Below are 14,926 nucleotides of genomic sequence, written 5' to 3'. Positions count from 1 at the left end.
TAAATGACTACCGCCCTGACTAACTGACTAACTTCTGTCATCATGAAGTGCTTCAAGAGACTAGTCAAGGATCATATCACCTCTACCTTATTTGTCAGCCTAGACCCACTTCAATTTCCTTACCGCCCCAATAGATCTACAGATGATGCAATCACCACTGCACTGCACACAGCCATATCCCATCTGGACAAGAGAATTACCTTTGTAAAAATGCTGTTCATCGACTATAGCTCAGCATTCAACACCAAGAGGGAGAGTGATGGAGTGCTGCATCAGATGACCTGGCCTCCACAATCACCCGACCTCAACCCAATTTAGATGTTTTGGGATGAGTTGGACCGCAGTGGGAAGGAAAAGCAGCCAACAAGTGCTCAGCATATGTGGGAACTCCTTCAAGACTGTTGGAAAAGCATTCCAGGTGAAGCTGGTTGAGAGAATGCCAAAAGTGTGCAAAGCTGTCATCAAGGCAAAGGATGGCTACTTTGAAGAATCTCAAATCTAAAATATATTTTGATTTGTTTAACACTTTTTTGGTTACTACATGATTCCATATGTGTTATTTCATAGTTTTGATGTCTTCACTATTATTCTACAACGTAGAAAATAGTACAAATAAAGAAAAACCCTTGAATGAGTAGTTCTGTCCAAACTTTTGACCGGTAGTATTTGTATATTTAAAACCAACTACTTTTAGTCCGAATGGATAATCATTTTAACAAACCTACATCGCAACCCATGTCAGCCCTAACTGTTCCCACCACTCTTGTTGGCGGAGAGCAAATGTTGCAGTTTTAAAGCTAATTTCCCGCAATTCTACACATTTTGCATGGTGCAGATATATTTTGTAGCTGTTTTAAAGCTAATTTCCTGCAATTCTATGCATTCTTCCATGTCTTATGTGTGTTTATATGATACCTGCGGTCCGTATTGACGCCGTTATGGAAGATCTAGACCATATGACAGTGTCTGTCTCTGTCTGTCTGTCTGTCTAGATCAGCTGGGTTCAGGCTCATCCTTAATATTTTTCTTTACCAACCATCTGCATAATTTGGCTGTAGGCCACTATGTCAGAAACACAAAAAAATTGCTTTTTTGGTCTTAAAAATATAGTGTTAGGCATAAGATAAGAAGTGCGTTTAAGGTTAGGGTTCAGTTTTAAATCAGATTTTACGATTAGTATTGCTGAACTTATTGCAGGACTGCCGGCTTTCCAAGTAAATAATAGCAACCTAGGATCCCCATTAGCCGACAGCGATGGGGACAGGTGGACGTGGTTCTGTTCCGAGTTAAAGGTGGTAGGTCCTGCCCTCTACTGGCGATGGAAAGAATAGCGGCTAGTGACAGTAATTTATTACATTTTTATTTTATTTAACTAGGCAAGTCAGTTTTAAGAACAAATTCTTATTTAAATTACATGATAAATACTATTAACTCTTCAAATGGAATACAATATCTGTAAATATATAATAATATAAAAATTTGCATCTAAGGAAAAAAGAGGTTATTTCTAAATTCATAGTTCCAACAGGAAATCCTTAAGTTATCGAGCTTATCAAGTAGGGACATAGTTACAGGTAAACACTGTTCAAGTAGATGTATCAAATTCTACGACATAGAAGTAAATAACATTAGGTAACACCAAATAAGGACTTACATTCATAAACTACTCTCTTACTGAGAATCTTAAGAGTATAGTATATTTTAGTGGGATCACCTAATGGATCCTGTCTTGCGTCACTAAAAACTGGTGTGTGGAAAATAACTTGAAAATAATAATTAAAAAGATAAAAGTAGATAAAACAATAATTTGACAGGTGTATCATCAGTTTTTCTTTCCATTGAGAATTGATAACATAATCAGAGAAATATTCAAAACATGTTGCATGACTTGGTATGCGGTGAAGTCAGTGGTTTGAAGCATTGGTATGCAGTGATGTCAGCGACTGTGCTTTTCCAACATGACGTCAATGTGGTTCACCCAGATGCCTGGTGACCAGGATGACATTATCACCATCAGCACTTAGCTAGAATCTCCTGGCAGCTCTTGTACACTTTGACCAGGCAGTTCAGCCTTGGTTTTGAGCTCTGAAAGAGGAATGAAAGGTAGACTATAATTAGACAGGTGAATATAGAGGTGAGAAAGGCTTCAACGCAGGGTAAAACTACATCAGATCCAAAGGTTTTATTTTATTACTTTTTTTCCTGTGAAGCACACAGGACATTTCACACGTCTGAAATGTGATGTATAAATAAAGCTTGATTTGATTTAGTTAGATACAGACATGCATTTTAAACAGTATGTTTGATGAATAATGATCCCGAAGCTCACCTGAAAGAGCGGGACCACGCTAGACACTGCCTCTGGATCTGAGGGGTCCTTCAACAGGATGCAAAGGTAGTAGATGACTGTTTGCTGGAAAAAAATGGGCATTTAAAATAAAATATAATAATACTGTATATACCATTTATCAGAATCTTTTATCCAAAGCGACTTTCATTGTTAGCTGTCCTGCCAATCATCAACGGTTAAGATAAGTCATAGCAGGATCCATCTAGATTCATCTGAACGAGAAGCAGTCAACGACTTTAGTGACGATCAAATCAACTGTGGAAATGTACCTTCATTGGCTAGATGACACAAACAGCTCAGTATCCTATTTCCTCACCATGTGAATAGCTTCATTAATTACTATGTCTTTGATTTTCCTCACCATGTGAATAGCTTCATTAATCACTATGTCTTTGATCTTCCCCATCTCTATGAAGTCTGTAGACTCCCTGCCGGAGGCGTAGCTAGAAGACACCTGGACACCCAGGGAACCAATGATGAGCAGCGTCTCATGGTCCACCTTCACAAAGTGGATGTGAACCATCATACCGACCAGGGTGATGATTATGGCACTGGAGAGAACGGCTGTGTTCTGGAGAGAGATGAAGAGACTGGCATTGAAGTAAAAAATATAAATAATTTCTCTGTAGACTCAGGGTGCGCCACATACAGCGACTTTGAGAAGAGACCAGCATTGAACTGATTGAACCACAACAGCCACAACAACAATAATACTTAGTTATTAGGTGTAGGCTATATTGTTAAATGATTAATCTAGCTTAGTAGGTTACCGACACTGGCCCTAAAGCACTATAGGGACACGCTTTTGTTCTAGACCTGCACTAACACACCTGATACAACCACACAACACCTGATGAGCAGTTGGTTGAATCAGATGTGTTAGTGTCAGGCCGGAACAAAATCCTGCACACCCAGTAGCTTCCAGGAACTGGATTGTTGACCACTGACGCAGGTGCCAGTGGGTATCTGGTGGGAGTCCCAAATGGAACCCTTTACCCTATATAGTGCACTACATTTCACGAGAGCCCCATGGGCCATGGTCAAAACTATTACACTGTATAGCGAATAGGGTGCCATTTGGGACTCATCCCTAGTCTCCTTACCTCAGTGACGAAGAATATGATGTAGGCCGATAGCCAGACGGCGCAAGTGTAAGCCATCACTCTGCCTATGGAGACTTTAGCCGAGCTAACCGTGAACTCCCTGCAGAAACCCGAGTGACTTTGACACTCCAGAGAGATGGCCTTGCCGTCGATGTCCGTGTAGGTTTCATCTTCCATGCTGTAATGCTGGTCACCGTTCTGCATAAACTCTGAATTACTGAATATCAATAGCTGGAAATGGAGTGATGTCTAGCTAACGTTAGCTATCGTCTAACTAATGTAGGCTAGCTCTAACGTCTTCAGTGAGTAAACAGCTTACTAGCTAGCTAACAATGTGGAGACTGAAAAAAACGAAACAAAATTAACAATGACTAACATATTTTCATACGCTAGTAGTTTACTTCAAAGCCAGCAAATATATGAATCCGGGAATGCACTTCCTCTCAGTATTGACTATTAATTGCACAAAACTAGGACAACATCGATGAGAAAACCTCTTTGACCTAACTGGCAAGCTACAAACTTTGAGGTGCATTGTGGGGAATGTAATCGATTCAAAACAACAACTCTTAGGAGTAATACTACATTTCCCAGGATGCTTCGCGGTCTCTAACCTTTGACTTCTGGATGAAAACAAGCCAATCAGCTGATGAAACTGTGAACAACATCAAGCTGTTGGGCAGCGAAGTTATCCTTACAAGATATATATATATTATATATATTATTATATATTTTTTTAAATACAACGGTATCTTTGTGATTGACACTACATACCATGTTTGTTTATTAAAAGAGTATTGAGTTATTTTGTGTTTAGGTTAGGAAACATCTGGGCAAACTAGCTAGCTGAATCTTTTTGGCTTGATGAAGGCTTTTGTTGATGGGTCGTTTCAGTTGATGTAGAGTAACTGACAAATATGTAAGTGTTTTCTTTTTATATATATATGCAGATTTGTTTTTGCACAGAGTCACCGTTGTCAATTTCTACTCTCAAAGTGGCTTAGCCAACAACAAACACTAGGCTAACTAACGTTAGCTAATGCCAATGTTATTTGGTGGTTGACAGCTATCGATTGCTTGCAGGTGGTGCTAGCTGCATGTCCGGACATGTATGTAGGAAATCGTTGTGATTGTTTTGCTGACAGACGGACAGATCTGTAACTTAGAGTCATTTGTTGTCAAAGTGATCTGCTAAGTGTTTTGGGGAGTATAGAACAGGGACTACTACCATAACGTACTAAAGAAGAAAACATTTAAATCTTTAACACCTTATAGACTATAGCCATAAACATATTCTACATCAGTCTGGTTTCGTTATCCTAGTATAGTTTTCGACTCTTCAGCAACAGTTCCTCAGGCACAGATTTATCGGCATAAAAGGCGCACTTGTTAGCAATACCACACCGAAGTGTTAATTATGAATGGTCAAGGTCCGTCTGTAGATAAGGGGATAAACACCATCCTGGTGTGTCAGGAGAGCTACGCCTGCGGCGGCTCAGACGACGACGCCTTCGAATGCGACGAGTGCGGAAGCCTGCAGTGTGTCCGCTGCGAGCTGGAGCTCCATCGTCAGGAACGCATCGCCTCTGGACACGTTCCTTTCTGTGACTCCTGTAAAGGGAACAACAGCGGATTTGGAGTGAACAGGGGAAGGCTGAGGGCAGTGGTGCGCTGCCAGGGCTGTAAGATTAACCTCTGTTTGGACTGCCAGAAGCGGACCCACAGCGGGGTGAACAAGAGGAAGCACCCCGTGACCCCCTACCCTCCTCCGGTGAAAGCCCAGGATAGTAGCCTGGATACTGGGGATGGAGGGGAGATGGAGGCCCTGAAAGCAAAACTGGAGAAGGTGTGCAGCTTCTTACTGGTGGATGAGAAGGAGGAGATGCAGGTGAGTGACATATTGTGTGCTTGTATGCATCCCAAATGACACCCTGTTCCCTATATAGTGTACTTATTTTTGACCAGGCCCCACAGAGTCATACTCAACCCCCTAACTAGACACTAATCAACCCCCTAACTGTAGACACTAATCACTAGGAACTTGTGTATATCTGAAAAGATTGGATGATAGGTATAAGGCAGTTTGCAATTTGACAATCTGTATGAAATGGACTGCCGGCTGTCCAAGAAAATATTGGTTAAGAAGACCAATAATCGTGTGAGTTTCAATCTTTGTGCAATCATGCCAACTCCTTGTCAGTCATTGACATGTCAATGAACAATGGAGCTGGTAAGCGCACAAACAGATCTGGGACCAGGCTATTGAAGTAGACAACAGATCTAGGACCAGGCTATAGAAGTAGACAACAGATCTGGGACCAGACTATAGAAGGAGACAACAGATCTGGGACCAGGCTATAGAAGGAGACAACAGATCTGGGACCAGGCTATAGAAGTAGACAACAGATCTAGGACCAGGCTATAGAAGGAGACAACAGATCTGGGACCAGGCTATAGAAGGAGACAACAGATCTGGGACCAGGCTATAGAAGGAGACAACAGATCTAGGACCAGGCTATAGAAGGAGACAACAGATCTGGGACCAGGCTATAGAAGGAGACAACAGATCTGGGACCAGGCTATAGAAGGAGACAACAGATCTGGGACCAGGCTATAGAAGGAGACAACAGATCTGGGACCAGGCTATAGAAGTAGACAACAGATCTGGGACCAGGCTATAGAAGGAGACGACAGATCTGGGACCAGGCTATAGAAGTAGACGACAGATCTGGGACCAGGCTATAGAAGTAGACAATGATCTAGGACCAGGCTATAGAAGGAGACAACAGATCTGGGACCAGGCTATAGAAGGAGACAACAGATCTGGGACCAGGCTATAGAAGGAGACAACAGATCTGGGACCAGACTATAGAAGGAGACAACAGATCTAGGACCAGGCTATAGAAGTAGACAACAGATCTGGGACCAGACTATAGAAGGAGACAACAGATCTGGGACCAGACTATAGAAGGAGACAACAGATCTAGGACCAGGCTATAGAAGGAGACAACAGATCTGGGACCAGGCTATAGAAGTAGACAACAGATCTGGGACCAGGCTATAGAAGGAGACAACAGATCTAGGACCAGGCTATAGAAGGAGACAACAGATCTGGGACCAGGCTATAGAAGGAGACAACAGATCTGGGACCAGGCTATAGAAGTAGACAACAGATCTAGGACCAGGCTATAGAAGGATACAACAGATCTGGGACCAGGCTATAGAAGTAGACAACAGATCTGGGACCAGGCTATAGAAGTAGACAACAGATCTGGGACCAGGCTATAGAAGTAGACAACAGATCTGGGACCAGGCTATAGAAGTAGACAACAGATCTGGGACCAGGCTATAGAAGTAGACAACAGATCTGGGACCAGGCTATAGAAGTAGACAACAGATCTGGGACCAGGCTATAGAAGTAGACAACAGATCTGGGACCAGGCTATAGAAGTAGACAACAGATCTGGGACCAGGCTATAGAAGTAGACAACAGATCTGGGACCAGGCTATAGAAGTAGACAACAGATCTGGGACCAGGCTATAGAAGTAGACAACAGATCTGGGACCAGGCTATAGAAGGAGACAACAGATCTGGGACCAGGCTATAGAAGTAGACAACAGATCTAGAACCAGGCTATAGAAGTAGACAACAGATCTGGGACCAGGCTATAGAAGTAGACAACAGATCTAGGACCAGGCTATAGAAGTAGACAACAGATCTGGGACCAGGCTATAGAAGTAGACAACAGGTCTAGGACCAGGCTATAGAAGGAGACAACAGATCTGGGACCAGGCTATAGAAGGAGACAACAGATCTGGGACCAGGCTATAGAAGGAGACAACAGATCTGGGACCAGGCTATAGAAGGAGACAACAGATCTGGGACCAGGCTATAGAAGGAGACAACAGATCTGGGACCAGGCTATAGAAGGAGACAACAGATCTGGGACCAGACTATAGAAGTAGACAACAGATCTGGGACCAGGTTATTGAAGGAGACAACAGATCTGGGACCAGGCTATAGAAGTAGACAATGATCTAGGACCAGGCTATAGAAGGAGACAACAGATCTGGGACCAGGCTATAGAAGGAGACAACAGATCTGGGACCAGGCTATAGAAGTAGACAACAGATCTGGGACCAGGCTATAGAAGGATACAACAGATCTCGGACCAGGCTATAGAAGTAGACAACAGATCTGGGACCAGGCTATAGAAGTAGACAACAGATCTGGGACCAGGCTATAGAAGTAGACAACAGATCTGGGACCAGGCTATAGAAGTAGACAACAGATCTGGGACCAGGCTATAGAAGTAGACAACAGATCTGGGACCAGGCAATAGAAGTAGACAACAGATCTGGGATCAGGCTATAGAAGGAGACAACAGATCTGGGACCAGGCTATAGAAGTAGACAACAGATCTGGGACCAGGCTATAGAAGTAGACAACAGATCTAGGACCAGGCTATAGAAGTAGACAACAGATCTGGGACCAGGCTATAGAAGTAGACAACAGATCTAGGACCAGGCTATAGAAGGAGACAACAGATCTGGGACCAGGCTATAGAAGGAGACAACAGATCTGGGACCAGACTATAGAAGGAGACAACAGATCTATGACCAGGCTATAGAAGGAGACAACAGATCTGGGACCAGGCTATAGAAGGAGACAACAGATCTATGACCAGGTTATAGAAGGAGACAACAGATCTGGGACCAGGCTATAGAAGTAGACAACAGATCTGGGACCAGGCTATAGAAGGAGACAACAGATCTGGGACCAGGCTATAGAAGGAGACAACAGATCTGGGACCAGGCTATAGAAGTAGACAACAGATCTGGGACCAGGCAATAGAAGTAGACTACAGATCTGGGACCAGGCAATAGAAGGAGACAACAGATCTGGGACCAGGCTATAGAAGTAGACAACAGATCTGGGACCAGGCAATAGAAGGAGACAACAGATCTGGGACCAGGCTATAGAAGTAGACAACAGATCTGGGACCAGGCTATAGAAGTAGACAACAGATCTGGGACCAGGCTAGACCGATACTCTGTTTGGTTGAGGAAAGTACCTCACCACAGACTGACCTCTGTTGTATTGAATCTCTAGTTAAAGGATGAGGAAGACTTTGTGAGCCGGCTGGACTGCAGGCCAGAGGAACTCCTCAAGGTCGTGTCTATCTTTGGAAACACGGGGGAGGGGAAGTCCCACACCCTGAATCACACCTTCTTCCTGGGGCGAGAAGTGTTCCAGACATCCCCCACCCAGGAGTCCTGCACCGTGGGGGTCTGGGCTGCCATGGACCCCATCCACAGGGTGGTGGTGATCGACACAGAGGGACTGCTGGGGGCAGGTACAGAATTAAACATGACTAAATTTGACACAGGAGCTGACAAATACACTGTTGGTAGCTAGAAACAACAACAAGGCTTCGACTGTCATCTGATTGGTCAAAACCTTGTTGTATCAAAAGACTAGACTAGAGTATCACTTGTCTGTCTGAGGGGAATGCTGTCTGTCTGTCTGAGGGGAATGCTGTCTGTCTGTCTGAGGGGAATGCTGTCTGTCTGTCTGAGGGGAATGCTGTCTGTCTGTATGAGGGAAATGCTGTCTGTCTGGAAGGTGTTGGGGGAATGCTGTCTGTCTGTATGAGGGGAATGCTGTCTGTCTGTCTGAGGGGAATGCTGTCTGTCTGTCTGTCGAGGGGAAAGCTGTCTGTCTGCCGAGGGGAGTGCTGTGTGTCTGCCGAGGGGAATGCTGACTGGCTGGCTGTCTGTCGGGGGGATTGCTGGCTGTCTCTCTGTCGGGGGGATTGCTGGCTGTCTGTCTGTCGGGGGGATTGCTGGCTGTCTGTCTGTCTGTCTGTCGGGGGGATTGCTGGCTGTCTGTCTGTCGGGGGGATTGGCTGGCTGTCTGTCTGTCGGGGGGATTGCTGTCTGTCTGTCTGTCGGGGGGATTGCTGGCTGTCTGTCTGTCGGGGGGATTGCTGGCTGTCTGTCTCTCTGGGGGAATGCTGGCTGTCTCTCTGGGGGAATGTTGTCTGTCTGTCTGAGAGAATGCTGGCTGGCTGTCTGTCTGTCGAGGGGAATGCTGGCTGGCTGGCTGTCTGTCGGTCGAGGGGAATGCTGTCTGTCTGTCGGTCGAGGGGAATGCTGGCTGGCTGTCTGTCGAGGGGAATGCTGGCTGGCTGTCTGTCGAGGGGAATGCTGGCTGGCTGGCTGGCTGGCTGGCTGTCTGTCGAGGGGAATGCTGGCTGGCTGGCTGGCTGGCTGGCTGTCGAGGGGAATGCTGGCTGGCTGGCTGGCTGGCTGTCTGTCGAGGGGAAGGCTGGCTGGCTGTCTGTCGAGGGGAATGCTTGCTGGCTGGCTGTCTGTCGAGGGGAATGCTTGCTGGCTGGCTGTCTGTCGAGGGGAATGCTTGCTGGCTGGCTGTCTGTCGAGGGGAATGCTTGCTGGCTGGCTTTCTGTCGAGGGGAATGCTGGCTGGCTGGCTGGCTGGCTGGCTGTCGAGGGGAATGCTGGCTGGCTGGCTGGCTGTCTGTCTGTCGAGGGGAATGCTGGCTGGCTGGCTGTCTGTCGGTCGAGGGGAATGCTGTCTGTCTGTCGGTCGAGGGGAATGCTGGCTGGCTGGCTGGCTGGCTGGCTGGCTGTCTGTCGAGGGGAATGCTGGCTGGCTGGCTGGCTGGCTGGCTGTCGAGGGGAATGCTGGCTGGCTGGCTGGCTGTCTGTCGAGGGCAAGGCTGGCTGGCTGTCTGTCGAGGGGAATGCTTGCTGGCTGGCTGTCTGTCGAGGGGAATGCTTGCTGGCTGGCTGTCTGTCGAGGGGAATGCTTGCTGGCTGGCTGTCTGTCGAGGGGAATGCTTGCTGGCTGGCTGTCTGTCGAGGGGAATGCTGGCTGGCTGGCTGTCTGTCGAGGGGAATGCTGGCTGGCTGGCTGGCTGGCTGGCTGTCGAGGGGAATGCTTGCTGGCTGGCTGTCTGTCGAGGGGAATGCTGGCTGGCTGGCTGGCTGGCTGTCTGTCGAGGGGAATGCTGGCTGGCTGGCTGGCTGGCTGGCTGGCTGGCTGTCGAGGGGAATGCCTAAAGGCCTTTGATTACTAACACTTCATCTTCCTCGGTTCCCACCTAGGATCCAATCAGGGCCAGCGTACCCGGCTGCTCCTCAAAGTCCTTGCCGTCTCCGACCTCGTCATCTACCGTACCCATGCCGACCGTCTCCACGACGACCTGTTCAAGTTCCTAGGTGATGCTTCGGAAGCCTATCTGAAGCACTTCACCAGGGAGCTGAAGGCCACTACGGCCCGCTGTGGCCTGGACGTCCCTCTGTCCACTCTGGGACCAGCTGTTATTATCTTCCATGAGACCGTCCACACCAAGCTACTGAGCTCAGGTAGGTGGTTCTGGTTGGCTTAGCCTGAGTGCCAGTCTGTTTGTGCTGTCATGTCATGGGCTGAGACAGATAAACAACTGGGTTCAGGTTGGGGGACAGGGTCAGGGGTTGAGACAGATAAACAGCTGGGTTCAGGTTGGGGGACAGGGTCAGGGGCTGAGACAGATAAACAGCTGGGTTCAGGTTGGGGGACAGGGTCAGGGGCTGAGACATATAAACAGCTGGGTTCAGGTTGGGGGACAGGGTCAGGGGTTGAGACAGATAAACAGCTGGGTTCAGGTTGGGGGACAGGGTCAGGGGCTGAGACAAACAGCTGGGTTCTGGTTGGGGGACAGGGTCAGGGGCTGAGACAGATAAACAGCTGGGTTCTGGTTGGGGGACAGGGTCAGGGGCTGAGACATATAAACAGCTGGGTTCAGGTTGGGGGACAGGGTCAGGGGTTGAGACAGATAAACAGCTGGGTTCAGGTTGGGGGACAGGGTCAGGGGCTGAGACAGATAAACAGCTGGGTTCAGGTTGGGGGACAGGGTCAGGGGTTGAGACAGATAAACAGCTGGGTTCAGGTTGGGGGACAGGGTCAGGGGCTGAGACAGATAAACAGCTGGGTTCAGGTTGGGGGACAGGGTCAGGGGCTGAGACAGATAAACAACTGGGTTCAGGTTGGGGGACAGGGTCAGGGGCTGAGACAGATAAACAGCTGGGTTCAGGTTGGGGGACAGGGTCAGGGGCTGAGACAGATAAACAGCTGGGTTCAGGTTGGGGGACAGGGTCAGGGGTTGAGACAGATAAACAGCTGGGTTCAGGTTGGGGGACAGGGTCAGGGGCTGAGACAGATAAACAGCTGGGTTCTGGTTGGGGGACAGGGTCAGGGGTTGAGACAGATAAACAGCTGGGTTCAGGTTGGGGGACAGGGTCAGGGGCTGAGACAAACAGCTGGGTTCTGGTTGGGGGACAGGGTCAGGGGCTGAGACAGATAAACAGCTGGGTTCTGGTTGGGGGACAGGGTCAGGGGCTGAGACAGATAAACAGCTGGGTTCAGGTTGGGGGACAGGGTCAGGGGCTGAGACAGATAAACAGCTGGGTTCTGGTTGGGGGACAGGGTCAGGGGCTGAGACAGATAAACAGCTGGGTTCTGGTTGGGGGACAGGGTCAGGGGTTGAGACAGATAAACAGCTGGGTTCAGGTTGGGGGACAGGGTCAGGGGCTGAGACAGATAAACAGCTGGGTTCAGGTTGGGGGACAGGGTCAGGGGATGAGACAGATAAACAGCTGGGTTCAGGTTGGGGGACAGGGTCAGGGGCTGAGACAGATAAACAGCTGGGTTCAGGTTGGGGGACAGGGTCAGGGGCTGAGACAGATAAACAGCTGGGTTCAGGTTGGGGGACAGGGTCAGGGGTTGAGACAGATAAACAGCTGGGTTCAGGTTGGGGGACAGGGTCAGGGGTTGAGACAGATAAACAGCTGGGTTCAGGTTGGGGGACAGGGTCAGGGGCTGAGACAAACAGCTGGGTTCTGGTTGGGGGACAGGGTCAGGGGCTGAGACAGATAAACAGCTGGGTTCTGGTTGGGGGACAGGGTCAGGGGCTGAGACAGATAAACAGCTGGGTTCAGGTTGGGGGACAGGGTCAGGGGTTGAGACAGATAAACAGCTGGGTTCAGGTTGGGGGACAGGGTCAGGGGCTGAGACAGATAAACAGCTGGGTTCAGGTTGGGGGACAGGGTCAGGGGCTGAGACAGATAAACAGCTGGGTTCAGGTTGGGGGACAGGGTCAGGGGCTGAGACAGATAAACAGCTGGGTTCAGGTTGGGGGACAGGGTCAGGGGCTGAGACAGATAAACAGCTGGGTTCAGGTTGGGGGACAGGGTCAGGGGCTGAGACAGATAAACAGCTGGGTTCAGGTTGGGGGACAGGGTCAGGGGCTGAGACAGATAAACAGCTGGGTTCAGGTTGGGGGACAGGGTCAGGGGTTGAGACAGATAAACAGCTGGGTTCAGGTTGGGGGACAGGGTCAGGGGCTGAGACAGATAAACAGCTGGGTTCTGGTTGGGGGACAGGGTCAGGGGTTGAGACAGATAAACAGCTGGGTTCAGGTTGGGGGACAGGGTCAGGAGCTGAGACAAACAGCTGGGTTCTGGTTGGGGGACAGGGTCAGGGGCTGAGACAGATAAACAGCTGGGTTCAGGTTGGGGGACAGGGTCAGGGGCTGAGACAGATAAACAGCTGGGTTCAGGTTGGGGGACAGGGTCAGGGGTTGAGACAGATTAACAGCTGGGTTCAGGTTGGGGGACAGGGTCAGGGGCTGAGACAGAGAGGTTGGGGGACAGGGTCAGGGGCTGAGACAGAGATAGAGGCCATAGCAGGATGTCCCTCAATTCAGTTTTCAGTTTAGAAAGTGCAAATAACTTGTCATAGCCTAGTCCATTCACCTCTACTTACAATCATCTCTTTCTAACATCAAGACTGTCTTCCCCTCTTTTCTCTTCCTCATCCACTGCTCTCTCTCTCTCTCTCTTCCCCTTTCTCCTCTACATCTCTCTCTCTCTTCCTCTCTCCTCTACATCTCTTTCCCTCTCCTCTACATCTCTCTCTCTTCCTCTCTCCTCTACATCTCTCTCTTCCTCTCTCTCCTCTACATGTCTCTCGCTCCCCCTCTCTCCTCTACATCTTTTTCCCTCTCCTCTACATCTCTCTCTTCCTCTCTCCTCTACATCTCTCTCTCTCTTCCTCTCTCTCCTCTACATCTCTTTCCCTCTCCTCTACATCTCTCTCTTCCTCTCTCCTCTACATCTCTCTCTCTTCCTCTCTCTCCTCTACATCTCTCTCTCTTCCTCTCTCTCCTCTACACCTATTTCTCTCTCCTCTACATCTCTCTCTCTCTCTCTTCCTCTCTCCTCTACACCTCTTTCCCTCTCCTCTACATGTCTCTCGCTCCCCCTCTCTCCAGACAACCCATCAGAGTCCGCAGAGCGTCTGCTCCAGGAGCGTTTCAGGAAGTTGGGTCTGTTTCCCGAGGCCTTCAGCTCCATCCAGTATCGTGGGACTCGAACCTACAACCCCCCGACAGATTTTAGTGGTCTGCTGCGGAGCCTGGAGCAACAGTTAGATAACAACACTACCCGCTCACCTCGTTCCGCAAGCGTCATATACAGAGCGCTGCAGGTGTGTGTGTGTGTGTGTGTGTGTGTGTGTGTGTGTGTGTGTGTGTGTGTGTGTGTGTGTGTGTGTGTGTGTGTGTGTGTGTGTGTGTGTGTGTGTGTGTGTGTGTGTGTGTGTGTGTGTGTGTGAGCAAATGAATGACATTGTCAACACCTGTTGCAAAGCTCTCCTCCCTCTCTATAATCTCCCCCTCTCTCTCTACTCTCTCTCTCTCTCCCTTCTAGGCCCTGAGTGAACGTTTCAGTGGGGATATCCCAGAAGAGCACCTGGCCAGTAACTCTTTCTTCCCTGATGAGTATTTCACCTGTTCTGGTATCTGTCCCAGCTGTGGGTTAGTACTTCACCTGCTCTGGTATCTGTCTCAGCTGTGGGTTAGTACTTCACCTGCTCTGGTATCTGTCCCAGCTGTGGGTTAGTACTTCACCTGTTCTGGTATCTGTCTCAGCTGTGGGTTAGTACTTCACCTGCTCTGGTATCTGTCTCAGCTGTGGGTTAGTACTTCACCTGTTCTGGTATCTGTCTCAGCTGTGGGTTAGTACTTCACCTGTTCTGGTATCTGTCTCAGCTGTGGGTTAGTACTTCACCTGTTCTGGTATCTGTCTCAGCTGTGGGTTAGTACTTCACCTGTTCTGGTATCTGTCTCAGCTGTGGGTTAGTACTTCACCTGCTCTGGTATCTGTCTCAGCTGTGGGTTAGTACTTCACCTGTTCTGGTATCTGTCTCAGCTGTGGGTTAGTACTTCACCTGCTCTGGTATCTGTCTCAGCTGTGGGTTAGTACTTCACCTGCTCTGGTATCTGTCTCAGCTGTGGGTTAGTACTTCACCTGTTCTGGTATCTGTCTCAGCTGTGGGTTAGTACTTCACCTGCTCTGGTATCTGTCTCAGCTGTGGGTTAGTACTTCACCTGCTCTGGTATCTGTCTCA

The 14,926-nt window shown here is 48.7% G+C and overlaps 2 protein-coding genes across 3 annotated transcripts in view; one reads left to right on the top strand and one right to left on the bottom strand.

The window, feature by feature from the left end:
* Positions 1-1,807: 1,807 nt before the first annotated feature.
* Positions 1,808-3,857, bottom strand: pigh (phosphatidylinositol glycan anchor biosynthesis, class H). Its single transcript, NM_001140688.1, has 4 exons — positions 3,454-3,857; positions 2,712-2,921; positions 2,330-2,413; positions 1,808-2,085 (listed from the first exon to the last, which is right to left on the bottom strand). Exons 1-4 carry the CDS (start codon positions 3,655-3,657, stop codon positions 2,014-2,016), a joined length of 570 nt encoding a protein of 189 aa, NP_001134160.1. The 5' UTR covers positions 3,658-3,857; the 3' UTR covers positions 1,808-2,013.
* Positions 3,858-4,089: 232 nt separating this feature from the next.
* LOC106608268 (zinc finger FYVE domain-containing protein 1) overlaps positions 4,090-14,926 on the top strand; it is a 28,345-nt gene continuing 17,508 nt past the window's right edge. For both annotated transcript variants that reach the window (XR_006770347.1, XM_014206122.2), the window contains exons 1-5: positions 4,090-5,341; positions 8,567-8,810; positions 10,585-10,845; positions 13,791-14,005; positions 14,227-14,333. Coding sequence is in view for 1 of the 2 variants with exons in the window: in XM_014206122.2 (XP_014061597.1) it covers positions 4,871-5,341; positions 8,567-8,810; positions 10,585-10,845; positions 13,791-14,005; positions 14,227-14,333 (1,298 nt within the window). In the remaining variant the exon portion in view is untranslated. The remainder of the gene's footprint in view (positions 5,342-8,566; positions 8,811-10,584; positions 10,846-13,790; positions 14,006-14,226; positions 14,334-14,926) is intronic.

The sequence above is a fragment of the Salmo salar genome, chromosome ssa06 (assembly GCF_905237065.1).
Source record: "Salmo salar chromosome ssa06, Ssal_v3.1, whole genome shotgun sequence".
Lineage (NCBI taxonomy): Eukaryota > Metazoa > Chordata > Actinopteri > Salmoniformes > Salmonidae > Salmo > Salmo salar.
The sequence above is the reverse complement of the archived record's forward strand: the minus strand, read 5'-3'. Positions and strand labels throughout refer to the sequence as shown.